Here is a 21,836-nt window from a genome sequence, read left to right on the forward strand (position 1 = left end):
ATTAGGCAGTATAATCACATATGTTAACTTCAGTGCCCACACTGTATTTATTTATGGTTATTTGTTAAATCAAGTACTGTTAGACATGAAATAGGAAGTGTTTAACATAAATGTTATGGCTACTCACCATTGTAGCTCGCTCCTGGTCAATGATATGAGCCTCTTCTTGCAGTGGAAAACTTGCAGCCAACAAACACCGTGGAACCTAAAGGAATGAAATTAAACATTAACATTTCGCCCGGACCAACATTCACACGTACAACGCAACGCGGCTACACTTCTGCTATTACAAACGTAAATCTCCTTAAACACAACGAGTGTTACTTACCGTGTACGCTCTAGGCAAAATTGGATGTGATGCAATTCCAAATCTATCTGAAACGGCAGTTAAAAGTAGAGTTACATCAAGTTTTCTTTTTTAATCAACACAATCATTTACAACCGTTGACCAGAAAGAATCGTCGAAATTCGACGTCCCCCACAAACGCCACGCTCACTCGCTTTTCAGGGCAACAAAAGTACTTCTTTTTAAAAACGATGAGTTGTACTTACCGTGTACGCTCTGGACGGTCCAGTTGCAAGCAGAAAATAAAAATATTTCTCTTGTTAGTCGTATGTTACCATCCGCTGTGTCTTTGTCAACATCGCCGCCATTTTCCTACTTCCTGCTGCGAGCCACGCCCACGGATTTAAATTTGGGCGGAAGCTCTTTCCATTGGCGTCGTTTTCGCGTATAGCAAATCCGATTGGTTGGGAAGGGGGCACGGTTATGCAGCCGAGGAGTCCTGTGATCGGTGGGATGTAAAGTAGGCGTCGACGTCACGTCCGCGTCACGTGACCACGACGTGGCAGACGTCAAATAGCAACCGCTGTTTTGTTTAGTAGACTTACAGTTGTTATGCATTGACATAATGGCGCACACACCAAATAGATTTAAATAAATTAAATAATTCTTCTGCCCACTCTCTTTTAAACAAGTTAACTCTCCCCGCGGATTTGAATTCCGGCGAAAGTTACGCCCATCGACGTCACGTATGTCACGTGACCACGACGTGGCAGATGTCATATAGCAACCGCTGTTTTGTTTAGTAGATTTACAGTTGTTATGCATTGGCATAATGGTGTGCACTCAAAATAGATTTAAATAAATTAAATATTTCTTCTGCCTACTCCCTTTTAAACAAGTTAACTCTGCCCACGTCCATTGACGTCTTGTCTGCGTCACGTGACCACGACGTAGCGACGTCATATAGTAACCGCTGTTTTGACCAGTAGACTTAGTTATTATGCGTTGACATAATGGCGCACTGGTTAGCATGGCCACCTCTTAAGCATGATGATGCGGGTTCGACGCCTGATCAATGTTAGCATGGAGTGAGCTGAAGTGCATGGCGCTGAAGATTTGAATCTTTGAAATGCGCTGAGGTCTGACATATCAGGCAGAATGGTTTGCCATCACGTTCAACAAAAAATAGAAACTTTCCCACTCTGATTAAAACGTCCTGTGTTCATCTACGTATTTTCGTTTTGCTGTGCATCTTTTCCCTGCCATTTCGAGAGCCCAATTGACACTCATAGTTTAAAGAAATGTGTTTGCCCATCCTACTTTGTGGAATTTCACCACATGCGCTTTTGACCAAAATACCAAATTGAACTCAAGTGAAGCCAACACGCACAACCCCCCCCCCCCCCCCCCCCCACACACACACACACACACACACAAATGTTGATATGAACATAAAAGAGCCGCATGCGGTTCGGGAGTTGCGGCTTGGCCAAACCTGTACTATACAACTTTATTTGTATAAAATTTTCACAACAGCTGTCACACAAACAAAGCGGGAAAAACCGAAGACGTGCGTGTTCCGCCCACGCTGGATTTATTTGCACCTTTGAAAAGACACCGTATTGCCGCAGATGTGGCAAAGAGTACTTTTGGGCATCTGAGACGGAAGGATGTCCAAAGCATCACGTCACCTGCTCTGGTAGGCATGGTGGTGGGACGTTGAGGTCAACCGCTTTGGGGTTGGCTGACTCTTTGATCGCAGGATGCCACACACTTGAAGACAGAAGCAGAAAAGCAGAGCTAAATGCAAAATGTACTCACCGGTGACTCCAATTTTTTTCCCCCCTGAAGAAACAGCTGGACGGGTGGCCCCGGCTGGCCAGTGGGACTCTTGTTATTCTGACCCTTTTTAGTGCGCGTTTGGGGCAACAACCGTTTTTTGTGGCGCTCTCTTCTGGTTCAAAAGTGCCCTGCATGTGAATTTGCTTTTCCTGCCTTCTGATTGGATGAGCGCCGGTGTGACGCGGTGCCTCTGTCACCGTGGCGGGGGGTATACGTTGGCATCGGAGCGTCTGCCAACGTCTGAGACCGGCTGGCAGTGTATCGGAGGTGTCGAGTGCGGTGCCGCTGGAGCTCACTCACCAGCTGGTGTTAGGGCCACAGAATGAAGGCCAAGGAGAAGAATAGAAAGAGAAACAGAAACTTCTCCTCCAATTGTTTGATTTGTCTCTTCTGAGCTTCGATGAATTCTTTCAGCTCTTTGTTCCTCTAGGACGGACAAATGGAAAGTGGCATTCAAAAGCCAGTAAGCGTGCAAGTAAGTGCCGGGCTGGCTTTGGGCCCTTACCTGTTGCGCGCTGTGCAGCAGATCCATTCTCTCTTGGAGGATGCAAGCGTCGCGCTCCCTCAACTCGCACATCAGGGCTCGCTTCCATTGGTCCACGGCGCTCCTAAGCTCTTCTCTCTGATCCGCCGTCAGCACGTCATTCACGCCAGCGTGGCTGGCTTTTTCGCCGTCCGTGGCGGGGCAGTCCCGCTGCGGTAGCGCCTCGTACAACATGGCCTCCAGCTCCAGGATCCTCTGGGCCGCAATCCTCGTCCATCAGTGGTCCGGCGGGAGATTTGAGGGCGGCTTACCTTATGAGCCTGGTCCATGGAACACTTCCTGAAGTCCAACTCTTCATCCAGGTAGCCCTTCTGCTTGCAGAACATATCCTAGCACAGCTCAAGGTCAGAATTGTTGGGGCACATTGCCGGAGTTCCCCTTGGCTGATGTCGCGTGTCTGTCTACCTTCTCACTTTCAATGTCCAACATCTTCTGTTGAAGTGCTGACTTGGTCACTTTGATGTATTCTAACCACTGAGGAAAGGCTGCTGTCACATAAGCAGAATGCGAGAGCGTGCGTGGACGTGCGCGTTACCTTCTCGGCTAGGGTGAGAAGGGTCCTGGCGTGAATCACGACCACCTGCTCCTCGTTGGTGAGATTCTGCAAGAGCCCAAAGGCACAGCGTCAACAAGCTTCTTTCAGCGCAAAGCCTTCCAAAAGTCACATTTGAGCCGCCGAGTCTCGTGGAGTGCGAACATAAGGAGTTCGACATACACTTACGGCGTTATAGCCCAGGATGTCCAGCTTCTTCATCAGATCACTGATGACGATGTCCGGGGGAAAGGCGCAAGGAGCAATGTAAGGTGTTCTGGGACCTCGGGTTAAGGTTAGGGTTGCGAGGGACGCCTTACGTACGCTCACGCCCTCGGCCTCGCAGTAGATCTGCAAAGGGCTGAGGCCGTCTGGGAAACGGACTTGCAGAAACTTCAAGACGGGGGAGCGCCACTCCCTCTCCTGAAAGGCAGAGGCATGCATCCGTCCGTCCGTCCGTCCGTCCGTCACATCTCTGGCCTCAACACGCTTGTGCGAGTCTTCCCACCTCCAGCTCCAGGATGCGGAACTCAAGCAGTTCGTTTTGGTCTCGGATATCCTGGATGTGCTCTTTCAGACGCGCTTCTTCCGCCTCCATCCACCTGACCTGAAAAGACAGTCAGACCTCATCTGCGGGGCTTCCCGACAGGTGTGACGCCAAGCGACTCCGCCCAGCGCCTTTCTTTCCGTCACCTTTTCGGCCAACTGCTGATTGCTCTGACGCAGCAGCTGCTTCTCCTCCACCCACTTGACATTCTAGAAGAGACAAACGCGTGGACAGCTTTGGAATGTTGTGTCATTTTCATCCACAAATTCTTTGGTTGACTGGAAAATGACATTTGCTTTTCTCCGCATTTTCCCAGCCACGTTCGGGGGGGGGGGGGGGGGGGGTTGGTCCAGTAATGCCAGACGGATGAGTGACTGAAGAATGTAGCTATTTTGTCTGAGAAAAAGGTGTGCTCATTGATGAGCTTACCTGTCCTTGTTGCTTCAGCGCTGACTCCAGATCTGCTACTCTGCTTTGATAGTGACCCATTTCTACCATCAGCTTTTCTCTGGTCTGAAAGGAGGAGGAGGGAGGCTCCTCCTCCTCCTTTCAGACCAGAGAACACCCGAGGCTGGGTGAGAACGGGGAGGCTGCGACCCGGCCGGGGGTTGCGGGAAGGGGCGCCACCTTGATCTCCTTCTCGGCGTCGTAGTCCCCTTTCGCTGGTCTGGGCTAGCAGAGCGTAGGCTCGTTGCAGCGCTTGATATTCTTGCGTCAGCTGGCGGTAGCGAAGCTCCGCCTCTTCATGCACACACCAATGCAACACAGCACTAGTACCAGAATCAGTCAGACCGGCGACAAAGCACCCGCGACGCAAAGACGAGTCCGATTCCAGGCTGAAGAGGAATGTTTGGTGCCAATACGCTGGCAGAAATGGCGGGCTACCTCTTCGGGTTCCGTGTCGGGGGTTCTGTCGGTGTGAAAAGACAAGGACGATCCGTCCGAGTCCACCAACACGTCTTCGTCGTAGCCGTAAAATGTTTCGATGACCTGCGGGCGCGGAAGCAAACATCTCTCTGAACAAACTGAAGCGACACCTCACGATGAATCGACGAGAGGAACGATAGCGAGAAAAAGGCCATTTCATCTTGCGCAACACCAAGCAGCCGCAAACAAACAGACTCACCTTGCAGGACCTCACGCTTTGTTCCTCCTCAGAGATTCTCGACGTCGGTATCGTAGCAGCAAATCTCTCTCCTGTCGACACAAATAATCCGCCTTTGAGATTCTTTGGATGCAAAGGGAACGAACGGCTCCGGCGCAGAAACAAACGCGACTCACAATGACATTTCTGACATGAGCTCCTGTCTCCAGAGCCTGAAAAACACGTCACCGGCGATGATTGGAGGGACGCTCGTCTTTTCCAAAAGTGACAACTACAGGGTGTGTCAGGGTTTTCCAGATTATCTTTATCGTATCATTGTGTTGCTTTGACTTTGACTGCGACCTGTAATAAATAATATTATTTATCCCTTATTTATCCCTATCGCTTATCCCTTCCTACACAAAGTCGTAAAACACCCCTTGCTATGTTTTGACTAGAGGTCAAGGGCTTCCTCTATTCAATCCACTCTTACACCCACCCTGTTTCTCTTAATTAAAATGCTCGTGCAGGAGCCGAGAGTCAGACTTCATTCGTACAACGGATGGACTCTCCACCTGCAGGTGTCCAAAAGAACTTACTTGTCTCCCGTGTGGTTCTTGCAAAATAAGTTGGAGCGAGCGCAACTCTAACAGGGTGCATTTTGCCACTAGCTGCCTACGGACAATGACGTCGCGCTCGCGGCTCATGGTTGACGGGCTGAGCAGCCGGGCAAGTCCGTCGTTTTCAGCGCACAGCGAGTGGCAAAGGCGCTGACAAAACGGGAGCTTTGAGCTGCTGAAAACGGCAAAACAAGTCTAAAGCGTGTTCAAACGCGTGCGCACAATGCTCCTGCTTGAAAGGTCGGAATTTAAGGGGCCAATTTTTTGGATGGCGGCCGCCGGCCAAGCTTTGGACGGAAAAGGTTTCCTGGCGACAGCGAGCGAGCGCGGCGCTGCCGTACGTGCACCGAGTCGCCTGCCTGAAGACCTTGGACAAGTCGTCGATGATGTGCCGCTGCTCCACAACTTGAAGGAACTCCATTTCACCGTCCTGCTGGCCGCAACCGCGGTCCAGGTCATTGAGCGAACTAGGCCTTCTCTGTGGAACACAAATGCAGTGGACTCTGTTGGCACGCCGCCGTTGTCCGCGTCGACTTACCAAGCTTGCCATCTCCTCGTTCTCCTGGGTGACAAAGCGCACTTTGTTTTCAAGGCGACACAGCACCAGCGAGAGTTCTTCATTCTTCCTGCTCAGGCGTTTGTTTTTGTACAGGAGTGGCAGAAACTGGCTTTCTGTTTCTCTCAGTCGCTTTAGCTGCAAGCATGAAGTGCGGGATGTGAAAGACGCACAACACGCGGGCCAGAACGTATCCATTCCTTTTGCATCGGTTTGAACGGAATCGTGGCTTTGGCTCCCAATAAAAGACATCTACCAGGCAACCGACTCGCCGCGCCGCTCAACTAATAAGCAAGCGCAATGGGTGCCTCGCTGGATGGCGCGCATCAAACGTAGCGCAAACCTTCAAGCGTGCCGTCAATAAATTACCAGTTCATTGCGCTCTTCAGAAAGCAGGGCGTTTCGATCCTCCAGTTTCCTGATGACTGCGCTGAGCTCAGCGATTTTCAGATGAAACCGTCGCGTGTCCCGATCCTCCTGAGACTGAAAACGCCCCGCAACACACACACACAAGCACTCGTTCAAAGTTCAAAACTGTTTTTGTGCTACCTTCCTCCAGCAACGAACTAAGTCATGCGTACTGCAAGTGTGTGATGAGGTGGCTTACGCAATGAAGAGGATTGCTAGTAGCGGCGTTGACCCCACTTCCAGGGTAGTTTAGGCCCGCCCTTTGGGAATCCCTCAGGGCAGCGATCTGCTGCTCGGCAGCCTGAGTCTGCAGCTGAAGGCGGTGGACGTGGCCGGCCCCAGGGCTTCATCCAAAACACTAACCGCTCTGTCTTTCAGCTTGATCTCATCCGTCTGGATGTACAAACGGGGAGCGCTCAGGCAGGCGGGCAAACTCATTTGCCAGAATTGTGACAAAAACAAAGAGAGCAACCGGCCAATTTTTTTCTGGAATCGACTAGAACACCTTTGCTGTGACAAAAGCGAAGCGAGCAACCGGACATTTTCTTCTTGTGAAATAGAATAGAATAGAATGCCTTAGGTGTCATTGCACTGCAGGTATACAACGAAATTGGGAACATAGCCACGCACCGCGCATCTGATCAGTCCTACCAGTCGGCGGATCTCCCTCTCGCAGTCTCTCTTGGTTCGGCTCAGCTCCTCCCGATGCTGGTGATGAGCCGATCGGAGCTCGGCCGCTCGGGACTGCCAGGCCTGCTGGGCCGCTGCCAGGGCTTCTTCCGCGCTCCTGGTGGAGGCGACACCGCTCGGTCTCCCGACACCGCCGCGTCTCCTCCACCTCCGCCAGCAAAGCGCCCCCCCTCCTCACCTGAGCAGACATTGCGCCACACCGGGCCGTTGAGACCGCAACGGAGCGCCGCGACGCTTACTGGGGACAAGCTACACAATACGGTAGCGGCCGCATCGAAGCCCGACGTGGCGTGCGGATAGTCAGACACGGATAGAGCGGATCACCTTGTCCATGGAGCCGTCCCTCAGGCTGAGGACCAAGGCATTCAGTCGCTGGATCTCTCCATCTTTGATTTTGATCACTCTCATCAGCTCCATTTCATGCTGCCGCAGTAATGTCTCCCTGGTAATGGCTAACTCTTTCTGCTTCTCCTCATGGAGTTTGCTTTTGAGTTCCGTCATGGCGGCGGTGGCACGGTGGTGCTCCGCCCGCAGGTCCTGACTTCTCTCTCTCTCCAGACAGCTGACCTGACATGACTTAGACTTAGACAAACTTTATTGTCATCTTGTCTGCACATGGTGCATACAAAACGAAATTCCGTTGCATACGTCTTACAACAAAGTAGTGATATTGCAGTTGAATAGAAGTAACATATCCTATGAAAATATATATATATACATATATACTATATATATATATATATATATATATATATATTAAAAATAAGTATAAAGTGCAGCAGTGATAATTATGCAATAGTGCAAGTAGGCAAAACAGTATTCAAGAGTGTGCAGAGGAATGCTAAACCATGTATTAAACTTCTATTTAAAGGGTTTATACAAGTTCAGTAAAGTTGGTAGTGCGAGATAGTGCAAGATAGAGGTCCGTAGTGTCATAAAGTACAGTTCTGTGAATGTGTGATGCAGAGTTCAGTTTAGAGCTCAACAGTTCTAGTGTTCAACAGTCTGATGACAGCAGGGAAAAAGCTGTTGCAGAACCTGGTGGACCTGCAGCGGATGCTGCAAACCTCTTCCCAGAGGGCAGCAGGGAGAACAGTCCATGGTGGGGGTGTGATGGGTCATTGATGATGTTACGGGCACGGGACATGCAGCGCTGAGATGAAATGTCCTGAATGGAGGGAAGAGGAGCCCCTATGATCCTCTCTGCTGTCCTCACCACTCTCCTCACGTTCTTCCAATCGGAGGCGGTGCAGCCTCCACACCACACAGAGAGACAGCTTGTCAGAATGCTCTCTATGGTGCTCCTGTAGAACGTCCTCATGATGGGTGGGGGCAGGTGGGCTCTCCTCATCCTCCGCAGGAAGTACAAGCGCTTCTGTGCCCTCTTGACCAGTGCCGTAGTGTTCATAGTCCAGGTGAGGTCTTCTGTGATGTGGACCCCCAGGAATTTGGTGGTGCTGACCACCTCCACAGCTGAGCTGTTGATGATCAGTGGAGCGTGGTGAGGCTGTTTTTTCCTGAAGTCGACGATGATCTCCTTCATCTTCTCCTCATTCAGGATCAGGCTGTTTTCTCTGCACCAGCCCACCAGCTGCTCCACCTCCTCTCTGTAGTCCAGGTCGTTGTTGTCTCTGATGAGCCCCACCACCGTTGTGTCGTCTGCTGACTTCACGATGTGATTGGTGGTGAACCTGAGGACGCAGTCGTGTGTCATCAGGGTGCACAGCAGGGTCAAGTCAAGTCAAGTTTATTTGTATAGCCCTAAATCACAAACAGTCTCAAAGGGCTTCACATAGCCAAAAATTGACAATTATTCTCAAAGCATCCCCTGATCATAAGCTCCCAAAAGGGCAAGGAAAAACTCAAAAAACCCCTGGCAGGGGAAAATGAGAAACCTTGAGAAGGGACCACAGATGGAAGGATCCCCCTTTCAGGATCACCAGGTTATAATGGATGCAGAGAGTGCACAAGTAATACATAATATGAAAATCAATGAAAAAATGGATGTCGGAGGTGCCCTCGGTTGTCCTGGCCGTGTCTTCAAGGAGGTTGAGCTGCAGTTCCTTCATCTTGAATTGGTCCCCGAGAATCCAGCTAGCCGCGATCAGCTTTTGAGCCACCTAACCTCCCCCAGCCGGGGAGGGGGTGGGCAGAGAGAACAAAACAAACTCCGGCCAAATCGGCCATCACAAGTTAGTTAAAGGCCATCTCATAGAAATGTGTCTTTAAACGTGTCTTAAATGTTTCTACTGAGGTAGTAGTTCTAATATCCATTGGTAGGGCATTCCAAAGCTCTGGAGCCCGAATAGAGAATGCTCTAGACCCTGCAGACATTTTCTTGGCCCTCGGTATAACTAAAAGACTAGCGTTTTGCGAACGAAGGTTACGAGACGGAACATAAGGAACGACTAGGTCGACGAGATATGAAGGCGCTAAGCCATGCAGTGATTTATAGGTTAGTAGAAGAACCTTGAAGTCACATCTTAAATGGACCGGGAGCCAATGTAATTTGGCTAATATTGGGGTAATGTGATCAAATTTTCTTGACCGTGAGAGCATCCTCGCAGCGGCATTTTGCACTAACTGTAGACTTTTGATACTGGACTTAGGAAGACCAGAGAATAATACATTACAGTAGTCCAGGCGCGACGTAACGAACGCATGTATAATGGTTTCCGCATCCCCGGTCGAGAGGATAGGACGAATCTTAGCAATATTACGAAGGTGAAAAAACGCAATCCTGGTTATATTCTTAATGTGTTTTTGAAAGGAGAGCGTTTGGTCAAATATTACCCCGAGATTAGTTACCGTATCACTCTGAGTGATAGTCCGGTTATCTATAGTTATAGTGGTTTCCTTAAATAAGTGTTGATAACGAGTAGGACCAATTATCAACATCTCAGTTTTATCTGGGTTAAGACGAAGGAAGTTGAGAGACATCCATTGCTTGATCTCCGCAAGGCACGCCTCGAGATTACAACAGTCCCGTGGATCTGTCATCGATAACGGCATATATAATTGGGTGTCATCCGCGTAGCATTGAAAGCTAATATTATATTTACGTATTATGTCCCCAAGCGGAATCATATAAATATTAAATAAAATCGGTCCGAGTACCGATCCCTGTGGAACACCACACGTAACATTATAAAGCTCAGAGGACGTATTACCATGGACCACTCGGTGCGTCCTGCCTGATAGATAGGAATTGAACCAGCTGAGTGCTGACCCTGAGATACCAACACAACTTTTAAGACGCCCTAATAAAATATCAAAGTCTACAGTGTCAAAGGCAGCACTAAGATCGAGTAGTAACAATACAGACGACGTATTTGAATCCATAGCTATGAGGAGATCATTAGTCACTTTAGCAAGTGCTGTCTCTGTAGAATGATTAGCTCTAAAACCAGACTGAAAGGAGTCATATCGATTATTAGCGACCATGTAATCAATAAGCTGCTGCGCTACTACTTTTTCGAGAAGTTTTGCTATGAATGGGAGGTTTGAAACTGGCCTATAATTACTGAGACAGTCCGGGTCGAGATTTGCTCGCTTAAGTAGTGGTTTGATAATAGCGGTTTTAAAGGCTATTGGCACTATCCCAGAGGAAACAGACAGATTGATTATATTTAAGACGGACGGTCCTAAAATTGGAAATAATTCTTTAAGTAGTTTGGCTGGAAGCGGGTCGAGTAAACATGTTGTTTGTTTAGCCGTACTAACCAATTTTGTAAGCATTTCAAGGGACACGCTATCAAAATTTGAGAGGGTTATTGCATGATCCCCAGCGCTAGTAACCAGCGGAGCGATTGGCATGGTATTTTTGATCTCGTCCCGAATGGACTCAATCTTTTGAGCAAAAAATTTCATAAACTCGTCAGCTGAGTGGAAGGAGCTATCGGGGGTCGGCTGGCGCAGAGTTAGCTTTGCCACTGTATCAAATAGGTATTTAGGATTGTTTTTATTAAGATTAATGACTTGCGAAAAATAACGAGTTTTTGCTAAAATTAGCGCATCTTTATATTTCAGGAGGCTGTCCTTCCATGCCTGATGGAAAACCTCAAGTTTGGTTAAACGCCATCTGCGCTCATGCTTTCTACATAATTGTTTAAACGTACGTGTTTCATCTGTGAACCACGGAGTTGGCCATCTACGGCGAGTTTTCAGACGTAGCGGTGCCACAGAGTCGATGGCTTTTAATAATGTCGCATTGAATTCATTTGTAAGATTATCGATAGAGCCGCTGTATGCGGGAAACATGGCGGTTGCCGGCGACAGTAACTCAGACAGCGCAGTTGCAGTCATGGAGTTAAGATTACGGCTGCTATAATTCCGATTGCTCTCTTGTCTTTGACAAGGAACTAAAATTTCAAATTTTATTAAGAAATGATCAGACAGAACAGTAGTGTAGGGCAGTACTGCTATATTTGAGGTTGCTAGTCCCCGGGATAATACCAGATCTAAGGTATTTCCATTCTTATGCGTCGCTGCTTGTACAGCTTGCGTAAAACCACACGTATCGATTAAAGTTTGAAATGCCGAAGTCAGTGGTTCTGACGGTGAATTCATGTGGATGTTGAAATCACCCATGATAACTATATTATCTGCATTTGTCACTAGATCAGCCACAAATTCTGAAAATTCATCCAGGAAGCCAGAGTAAGCCCCGGGTGGGCGGTAAATAACAACAAGATAGAATGACGGTAACGCAGTGGATCGCACAATGAGAACTTCAAATGTTTTAAATACGTGAATTGAGCGAGGCCTAAATCTAAGCTCAGAATTTGAGATGAGGGCGACACCCCCACCCTTTTTTCGAGGACGTGCCACATGCGAGCTCACAAAATTTGGAGGCGAGGCCTCGTTAAGTGGCAGCAATTCATTAGGTTTTAACCAGGTCTCGCAAAGACCAAAAACGTTTAGATTATGTTCCGTGATAAGGTCATTAACGAGAACTGCTTTCGTATGAAGTGATCTAATATTCATAAAACCGAATTTAAGTGTAATCGGTTGATCAGGGTGCGTATCTATCGAAAGATTTTTAAACGGGATGCGAGTAAAATTGTGTTCTCTAGGCCTAATATCACCTCTCAAAAGTTTATTAGGGCGGTGGGATGAAACGACCGTGGGAATTTGATGATGAATATTTGTTACACATGTGAAGTTATCTAAAACAGGCACCGTTTCATCAGCAAGACCGGTCGGAACGGAGTGATTGGATTTGTCTACTACCCCAGTAGAAAGTGTGTTTATGTGCATTGCAGCACTATTTAAACTGTCGCGCTCTAGTCTACACAAGGAGCTATGTGTATGCTGAAAGTCTAGCCTAGCGCTAGTTAACTTTAACTTATCAGACTCCAAACCCATCCTCACAGGTGGTCTAATCACCTGTGCCCTGGCCTGCTCTAGAGTGACCTGTCATGAGAGGCTCAAACAGTAATCTATATTCCTAGAAAGAGTGAAGGCGCCTTCACGGTTAGGGTGAAGGCCGTCCTTCCTCAGCAGGTCAGGGCGGCCCCAGAAGGATGACCAGTTATCTATAAAATACAGTCCCTGCTTTTTACAGAACCCAGCCATCCATCGATTAAGGGAGACTAATCTACTAAACCTCTCATCAGTGCCTCTCCCAGGCAGGGGGCCAGAGACAAATACTCGATGCCGACTCATCTTTCTGGCAAGATCACAAGTCCTCGCTATGTTTTTCTTTGTGATCTCTGATTGTCTCATCCTAACATCATTGGAGCCGACATGTATCACTATGTCCGAGTAGCTAGTGTTGTTGGAACTACGCTGTTGACTAGGCCTATTGCGAGTCAGCTCCCTAAGATTAGCTTCTATGTCGGGTGCTCTGCCCCCAGGAATACACATTACCGTGGCTGGATTTTTAAGCGTAATGTTTCGGGTAATGGAGTCGCCTATGACCAAAGTGCGAGGGCCAGTAGACCGAGATGACTTTGGACGGCTATGCGTCTTACCTGGCTCATCGCGATTAGCAAGCCGCTTGGGGCTAATGCTAACCGGGCTAGCGGGCTGACTACAGCCCGCGTCTGTGTCCGCCGCAACTACTGTTATCGCACTATTCTGCTCTAACTGGCGGACACGTCCCTCTAGCAGAGACAACCTCTCTAAGAGAAGGGTGCAGTTGGTGCACGAAGCCGTACATACCTCTTGGTCCGCTGCCATACTTTGTGTCCGAGGAGCGACGATCTGTCAGAGCAACCCGGAAGTCCGGGGGGGCTCAGGACGCAGCCCTGAAGGGAGCCTGTGCTGAGGGTGATGACATCAGAGGTGTTCTGTCCGACCCGGACTGACTGAGGTCTGTTGGTGAGGAAGTCTAGCAGCCAGTTGCGAAGGGGGGTGTTGAAGCCCAGGTGTTCCAATTTTCCTACCAGATGCTGTGGGATGATGGTGTTAAACGCTGAGCTGAAGTCCAGGAACAGCCTCCGCACATGGGTGTTCTTCTCCTCCAGGTGAGCCAGGCTCAGGTGAAGAACGGAGGAGATGGCGTCCTGAGTGGAGCGGTTTTGCCGGTCGGCAAACTGGAACGGGTCAAATAATAGGGGGAGTCTGGAAACGATGTGACCTTTAAGCAGCCTTTCGAAGCACTTCATCATAACCGGAGTCAGTGCAACAGGCCGGTAATCATTAAATGAGGTGATTTGAGGTTTCTTCGGCACCGGAATGATGGAGGCAGTCTTAAAGCACGCCGGCACTGTGGCTTGGCCCAGCGAGGTGTTAAAAATGTCTGTGATGACCCCAGCCAGATGACTTGCACATTCCCTGAACACACGCCCAGGAATGTTGTCGGGGCCAGGGGCCTTACAGGGGTTGACTCTCCTCAGGGTCTTCAACACATCGGCGGAGTCAAGGCAGAGTACCTCCTCTTCCTGATGGGGGACAGTTTTAACTGCTGGAGTGCCGTTTAGTGCCTCGAACCTCCCAAAGAAGTTATTTAGACCATTTAGAAAGTCAGCATCAACTACACCCACCGGGGGGGGGGAGGGTGAGTTGTAGTCTGTAATCGCCCGTATGCCTTGCCACATACTCCTGATGTTTTTGACGTCGTGGAAACGATCCTGAAATTTTCGACTGCGGTCTCGCTTCGCTATCCTGATGGCACGGTTCAAGTTGGCTCTCGCTGTCCTCAGTGTCTCCTTGTCGCCAGACTTGAAGGCAGAGTTCCGCGCTCGTAGCGTTTGACGTACCTCCTCAGTCATCCAGGGTCGTTGGTTGCCCCGGGTGATGATATTCTTAGTGGTGCTGACGTCCTCGGTGCATTTGTTGATGTAGGCTGACACAGTCATGGCACACGCATGTCTAATCTACATCGGGAAAACTGGGAGGGAGGGAGGCAGGCAGGGAGGCAGGCAGGGAGGCAGGCAGGGAGGCAGGCAGTGTCTGTCTGTTGAGGTTTTCACCTTGTTCTTCTCCTGCTGAAGTTCTAACTGGACGTCCATCAGTTTGGTTCTCAGCTCGTCATTGGCGGCCTGAAGGGCGTCCGTTCGCTCCGCCTTGGCCCGCCCTGCCGGAGCTCGTTTGGACATCTCTTACTCGAGTCTCGCCCGGTCGTCAGTCAGAGATCACAACATTTGTACCTGGAGAGCACAAACGCAGCGCTGTTTTCCACTGGCTTCGAACTCAACTTCAATCGGTACCGTAACTTACAACATCATAAACATAGAACTAGCTTGACTTATTCATTGAATAAATGCATTTGGTTCTTCAAAACTGCATCACGCAACATAGCGTGACCGAGACGGCCGTTATCCACCTGCGTGAAGTTATTTGGTGAAATGAATGAGATGTTTAAGACACCATCGTTCTGTCTCTATGTAGATGAAGGGAAATAATCGATTGCTGAAGGTCCAAAGGTGTTGTGATAAACAAATAAACATATTAGTGATTAGTGACATATTTGTGATAAACATATTAGGCAGGATAATCACATATGTTAACGTGACTGCCCACACTGTATTTATTTATGGTTATTTGTTAAATCGAGTACTGTTAGACATGAAATAGGAAGTGTTTAACATAAATGGAAGACGAAAGGGGTACTCACCATTGTAGCTCCTGCTGGTCAATGATACGAGCCTCTTCTTGCAGTGGAAAACATACAGCCAACAAACACCGTGGAACCTAAAGGAATGAAATTAAACATTAACATTTAGCCTCAACCAACATTCACAGATACAACGCAACGCAAACTACACAAACGTAAATCTTTTTAAACACAATGAGTTGTACTTACCGTGTACGCTCTAGACGGTCCACTTGCAAGCGGAAAATAAAGATATTTCTGTTGATAATCGTCGTGTTTGTATCCGGTGTCTCGCTCAAGGCCATTGCGCCCACAGATTTGAATTTTGGCGAGAGTTCAGCCTATTGACGTCATTTCCGCGGTGTAATACCCGCATATCTGAAACGGCAAAGTTAAGAGTAGAGTTAAATAAAGTTTTTAGTCAACGCAATAATTTACAACCGTTGACCAGTCGAAATAATCGTCGAAATTTGGCGTCTGTGGCTGGAAGCAGACGCCGAGTTCGACATTCCTCCCAAACGCCACACTCCCTTGCTTTTCAGGGCTAAAAAAAAACAGTTGTAATTACCTTGTACGCTCTAGACGGTCAAGTTGCAAGCTGAAAACAAAAATATTTGCCTTGTTAGTCATCGTGTTACTAACAGCTGTGTCTTGTTTGCCAGAACTGCCGCTTTCCTACTTCCTGTTGCAAGCCACGCCCACGGATTATAATTTTGCCGTGAGTTCCGCCTATTGACGTCATGTCCGCGTCACATGACTGCGACGTAATATTATCTAAAACTGTTTGTGCGGTATTGTGTTGTTCTGTGCGGTATTGTGTTATTCTGTGCGGCGTCGTGTTGTTCTGTGCGGCGTCGTGTTGTTCAGTGCGACGTCGTGTTGTTCAGTGCGGCATGGTGTTGTTCAGTGCGGCATGGTGTTGTTCAGTGCGGCATGGTGTTGTTCAGTGCGGCATAATGTTGTTCAGTGCGGCATAATGTTGTTCAGTGCGGCATGGTGTTGTTCAGTGCGGCATGGTGTTGTTCAGTGCGGCATGGTGTTGTTCAGTGCGGCATAATGTTGTTCAGTGCGCCATAATGTTGTTCAGTGCGGCATGGTGTTGTTCAGTGCGGGATGGTGTTGTTCAGTGCAGGATGGTGTTGTTCAGTGCGGCATGGTGTTGTTCAATGCGGCATGGTGTTGTTCAGTGCGGGATGGTGTTGTTCAGTGCGGCATGGTGTTGTTCAGTGCGGCATAATGTTGTTCAGTGCGGCATGGTGTTGTTCAGTGCGGCATGGTGTTGTTCAGTGCGGCATGGTGTTGTTCCGTGCGGCATGGTGTTGTTCAGTGCGGCATGGTGTTGTTCAGTGCGGCATGGTGTTGTTCAGTCCGGGATGGTGTTGTTCAATGCGGGATCGTGTTGTTCAGTGCGGGGTGGTGTTGTTCAGTGCGGGATGGTGTTGTTCAGTGCGGCATGGTGTTGTTCAATGCGGCATGGTGTTGTTCAGTGCGGGATGGTGTTGTTCATTGCGGCATGGTGTTGTTCAGTGCGGCATGGTGTTGTTCAGTGCGGCATGGTGTTGTTCAGTGCGGCATGGTGTTGTTCAGTGCGGCATAATGTTGTTCAGTGCGGCATGGTGTTGTTCAGTGTGGAAAGGTGTTGTTCAGTGCAGGATGGTGTTGTTCAGTGCGGCATGGTGTTGTTCAATGCAGGATCGTGTTGTTCAGTGCAGCATAATGTTGTTCAGTGCAGCATGGTGTTGTTCAGTGCGGCATGGTGTTGTTCAATGCGGCATGGTGTTGTTCACTGCGGGATGGTGTTGTTCAATGCGGGATCGTGTTGTTCAGTGCGGCATAATGTTGTTCAGTGCAGCATGGTGTTGTTCAGTGCGGCATGGTGTTGTTCAGTGCGACATAATGTTGTTTAGTGCGGCATAATGTTGTTCAGTGCGGCATAATGTTGTTCAGTGCGGCATGGTGTTGTTCAGTGCGGCATGGTGTTGTTCAGTGCGGCATGGTGTTGTTCAGTGCAGGATGGTGTTGTTCAGTGCGGCATGGTGTTGTTCAATGCGGCATGGTGTTGTTCAGTGCGGAATGGTGTTGTTCAGTGCAGGATGGTGTTGTTCAGTGCGGCATGGTGTTGTTCAGTGCGGAATGGTGTTGTTCAGTGCGGCATGGTGTTGTTCAGTGCGGCATGGTGTTGTTCAGTGCAGGATGGTGTTGTTCAATGCGGGATCGTGTTGTTCAGTGCGGCATGGTGTTGTTCAGTGCGGCATGGTGTTGTTCAGTGCGGCATAATGTTGTTCAGTGCGGCATGGTGTTGTTCAGTGCGGCATGGTGTTGTTCAGTGCGGCATGGTGTTGTTCAGTGCGGCATGGTGTTGTTCAGTGCGGCATAATGTTGTCCAGTGTGCCATAATGTTGTTCAGTGCGGCATGGTGTTGTTTAGTGCGGGATGGTGTTGTTCAGTGCAGGATGGTGTTGTTCAGTGCGGCATGGTGTTGTTCAATGCGGCATGGTGTTGTTCAGTGCGGGATGGTGTTGTTCAGTGCGGCATGGTGTTGTTCAGTGCGGCATAATGTTGTTCAGTGCGGCATGGTGTTGTTCAGTGCGGCATGGTGTTGTTCAGTGCGGCATGGTGTTGTTCAGTGCGGCATGGTGTTGTTCAGTGCGGAATGGTGTTGTTCAGTGCGGCATGGTGTTGTTCAGTGCGGGATGGTGTTCAATGCGGGATCGTGTTGTTCAGTGCGGGGTGGTGTTGTTCAGTGCAGGATGGTGTTGTTCAGTGCAGGATGGTGTTGTTCAGTGCGGCATGGTGTTGTTCAATGCAGGATCGTGTTGTTCAGTGCAGCATAATGTTGTTCAGTGCAGCATGGTGTTGTTCAGTGCGGCATGGTGTTGTTCAATGCGGCATGGTGTTGTTCAGTGCGGGATGGTGTTGTTCAGTGCGGCATGGTGTTTTTCAGTGCGGCATAATGTTGTTCAGTGCGGCATGGTGTTGTTCAGTGCGGCATGGTGTTGTTCAGTGCGACATAATGTTGTTCAGTGCGGCATAATGTTGTTCAGTGCGGCATGGTGTTGTTCAGTGCGGCATGGTGTTGTTCAGTGCGGCATGGTGTTGTTCAGTGCGGCATGGTGTTGTTCAGTGCAGGATGGTGTTGTTCAGTGCAGGATGGTGTTGTTCAATGCGGCATGGTGTTGTTCAGTGCGGGATGGTGTTGTTCAGTGCAGGATGGTGTTGTTCAGTGCGGCATGGTGTTGTTCAGTGCGGAATGGTGTTGTTCAGTGCGGCATGGTGTTGTTCAGTGCGGCATGGTGTTGTTCAGTGCAGGATGGTGTTGTTCAATGCGGGATGGTGTTGTTCAGTGCGGGATGGTGTTGTTCAGTGCAGGATGGTGTTGTTCAGTGCGGCATGGTGTTGTTCAATGCGGCATGGTGTTGTTCAGTGCAGGATGGTGTTGTTCAGTGCGGCATGGTGTTGTTCAATGCGGCATGGTGTTGTTCAATGCGGCATGGTGTTGTTCAGTGCGGCATGGTGTTGTTCAGTGCGGCATGGTGTTGTTCAGTGCAGCGTAATGTTGTTCAGTGCGGCATGGTGTTGTTCAGTGCGGAATGGTGTTGTTCAGTGCGGCATGGTGTTGTTCAGTGCGGCATGGTGTTGTTCAGTGCGGGATGGTGTTGTTCAGTGCAGGATGGTGTTGTTCAGTGCGGCATGGTGTTGTTCAGTGCGGCATGGTGTTGTTCATTTCGGCATAATGTTGTTCAGTGCGGCATAATGTTGTTTAGTGCGGCATGGTGTTGTTCAGTGCGGGATGGTGTTGTTCAGTGCGTTATAATGTTGTTCAGTGCGGCATGGTGTTGTTCAGTGCGGCATGGTGTTGTTCAGTGCGGCATGGTGTTGTTCAGTGCGGCATAATGTTGTTCAGTGCGGCATAATGTTGTTCAGTGCGGCATGGTGTTGTTCAGTGCGGGATGGTGTTGTTCAGTGCGGCATGGTGTTCAATGCGGAATGGTGTTGTTCAGTGCAGGATGGTGTTGTTCAGTGCGGCATGGTGTTGTTCAGTGCGGCATAATGTTGTTCAGTGCGGCATGGTGTTGTTCAGTGCGGCATGGTGTTGTTCAGTGCGGCATAATGTTCAGTGCGGCATAATGTTGTTCAGTGCGGCATGGTGTTGTTCAGTGCGGGATGGTGTTGTTCAGTGCAGGATGGTGTTGTTCAGTGCGGCATGGTGTTCAGTGCGGGATGGTGTCTTTCAGTGCGGCATGGTGTCGTTCAGTGCGGCATGGTGTCTTTCAGTGCGGCATGGTGTCGTTCAGTGAGGCATGGTGTTGTTCAGTGCGGCATGGTGTTGTTTAGTGCGGCATGGTGTTGTTCAGTGCGGGATGGTGTTGTTCAGTGTGGCATGGTGTTCAGTGCGGCATGGTGTTGTTCAGTGCGGTATCGTGTTGTTCAGTGCGGTATCGTGTTTCTCAGTGCGGTATCGTGTTGTTCAGTGCAGTATCGTTGTGTTGTTCGTATTGTGTTTAACACTTAGCCTCTAACACTTAGCCTCTAACACTTAGCCTCTAGCATCTAGAAGGTAAATAAATAGGAAGGAAGGACTCACCGGTGACGTCTTCGCCCACGTCCAAGCGTTGTACTTTGTATTTTCATCCTTCTGACAGTGGAAAACATAGCCAACAAACACCGTGGAACCTAAACGAATGAAAGAAAACTATCATTTGGCCACAACCAACATTCACAGATACAACACAATGTGACGTGCGGGGTTGAGGTTAAAGGTTGAGTGAAGGGCCCTCGTTTTAAACTACTTTTTTGAAAAGGATTGGGAACAAGTAAGACGTATTTAATTTATTTAATGGGAAGTAGTAAGAGCTATTGAATTTAATCTATGTATTATATTCTATTGTATTGTATTCTGTTGTATTCTTTTGGATTGTATTCACACTAACCCCACTAAAACTTCAGCCCACAAAAACTCGCCTCTGGCGCCTAGCCTCTGGCACTTAGCCTCTAACACTTAGCCTTTAACACTTAGCCTTTAACACTTAGCCTTTAACACTTAGCCTAGAAGGTGAATAAATAGGGTTAAAGGTTGAGTGAAGGGACCTCGTTTTAAACTACTTTTTTGTAAAGGAGTGGGAACAAGTAAGACGTATTTAATTTATTTAATGGGAAGTAGTAAGACTTATTAAATTTATTTAATCTACTTTTCTTCCCAGGCAAAATTTGATGTGCTGCAATTCCAAATTTCCAAAGTGAATGAAGGAATGAAGTCCTTTAAATTATGATTTTGTATAAATACTAGGCATTAACACAAAATCGACGGCACAAAATGGGCAGACTTTACTTGTTTGAAAAGGACTGGTTACAAGACAGACTTTTTTAATTTATTTAATGGGAAGAAGACTTATTTAGTTTAATTGATCTATTTTTGTTCCCTGGCAAAATTCGATTTGCTGCAATTCCAAATTTCCAAAGTGAATGAAGGAAAGAAGTCGTTTAAATTATGATTTTGTTTAAATACTAGGCATAGACACAAAATCTACGGCACAAAATGGGCAGACTTTACTTGTTTGAAGAGGACTGGTTACAAGACAGACTTTTCTGATTTATTTAATGGGAAGAAGACTTATTTAGTTTATTTAATCTATTTTTGTTCCCTGGCAAAATTGGATTTGCTGAAATTGTATTTTGCCAAATCTTGCCTTGAGACCTGATAGGAAGTATTAAACGCTTAGTTAAATCAATACAAGTTGGTAATAAGAGCGAGTAATGTTGGTTGAACCGATGAATGAAGGTTGAAAGCAATTTAAATTATGACTTTGTATAAATACTAGATATTAACAGAACATCTACTGCGCGAAATGGGCAGAGTTTACTTGTTTGAGAAGGAGTGGCTTATTCAAAACTAAGATTTATTTAATCTGTTTGTTCCCAGGCAAAATTGGATGTGATGCAATTCCAAATTTCACCACATGATGGTGCCCAATTTTGACTTCATAGGACATATTAAACACTTAGCTTGTTATTATGTTCAAGGTAATCAGATTTGTTTATTATTCTAATGGCCTCTTCAAAACTATTCTGGATTACTACTTTGGATCTATTCTACATTACTTGGCAACAACATACTCTGTAACAGATTAGGCAGTATAATCATATCTGTTAACTTGAGAGTGCCCACACTCAATCTACTTATCGTGATGTGTTAAATCAATTACTGTTAGACATTATTTGTCTGATAATCTACCAAATCTTTGAATTGAAGAATTTGTGATTTAATTAATAGCTTGTTGTTATGTTAAGGGTAATCAGACTTGTATATAATTCTAATGGCCTTCTTTTGAAAACTATTCTGAATTACAACTTTGGATCTTATATTACTTTGCAACAATCTACTCCGTGACAGATTAGGCAGTATAATCACATATGTTAACTTCAGTGCCCACACTGTATTTATTTATGGTTATTTGTTAAATCAAGTACTGTTAGACATGAAATAGGAAGTGTTTAACATAAATGTTATGGCTACTCACCATTGTAGCTCGCTCCTGGTCAATGATACGAGCCTCTTCTTGCAGTGGAAAACTTGCAGCCAACAAACACCGTGGAACCTAAAGGAATGAAATTAAACATTAACATTTCGCCTCGACCAATTTTCACACGTACAACGCAACGCGGCTACACTTCTGCTATTACAAACG

At 47.8% G+C, this 21,836-nt stretch overlaps 1 protein-coding gene and 1 long non-coding RNA gene across 2 annotated transcripts; both read right to left on the minus strand.

Annotated features, from left to right (window-relative positions):
- Window positions 1-2,773: 2,773 nt before the first annotated feature.
- On the minus strand, window positions 2,774-5,552 carry LOC148378488 (janus kinase and microtubule-interacting protein 3-like). The gene is made up of 11 exons (XM_088367872.1): window positions 5,033-5,552; window positions 4,878-4,948; window positions 4,637-4,741; window positions 4,379-4,492; window positions 4,181-4,297; window positions 3,898-3,960; window positions 3,713-3,811; window positions 3,394-3,627; window positions 3,208-3,273; window positions 3,078-3,146; window positions 2,774-3,001 (listed from the first exon to the last, which is right to left on the minus strand). The coding sequence occupies exons 5-11, from the start codon at window positions 4,247-4,249 to the stop codon at window positions 2,774-2,776; spliced, it is 828 nt and encodes a 275-aa protein (XP_088223998.1). The 5' UTR covers window positions 4,250-4,297; window positions 4,379-4,492; window positions 4,637-4,741; window positions 4,878-4,948; window positions 5,033-5,552.
- Window positions 5,553-15,406: 9,854 nt separating this feature from the next.
- On the minus strand, window positions 15,407-19,954 carry LOC148378489 (uncharacterized). Its single transcript, XR_015855842.1, has 3 exons — window positions 19,736-19,954; window positions 15,719-15,748; window positions 15,407-15,528 (listed from the first exon to the last, which is right to left on the minus strand). It is a non-coding gene; the product is annotated as an uncharacterized LOC148378489 (long non-coding RNA).
- Window positions 19,955-21,836: the final 1,882 nt, after the last annotated feature.

Source organism: Syngnathus floridae, unplaced genomic scaffold (assembly GCF_059516105.1).
Source record: "Syngnathus floridae isolate MCC-2025c unplaced genomic scaffold, RoL_Sflo_1.0 HiC_scaffold_41, whole genome shotgun sequence".
Taxonomy (NCBI): domain Eukaryota; kingdom Metazoa; phylum Chordata; class Actinopteri; order Syngnathiformes; family Syngnathidae; genus Syngnathus; species Syngnathus floridae.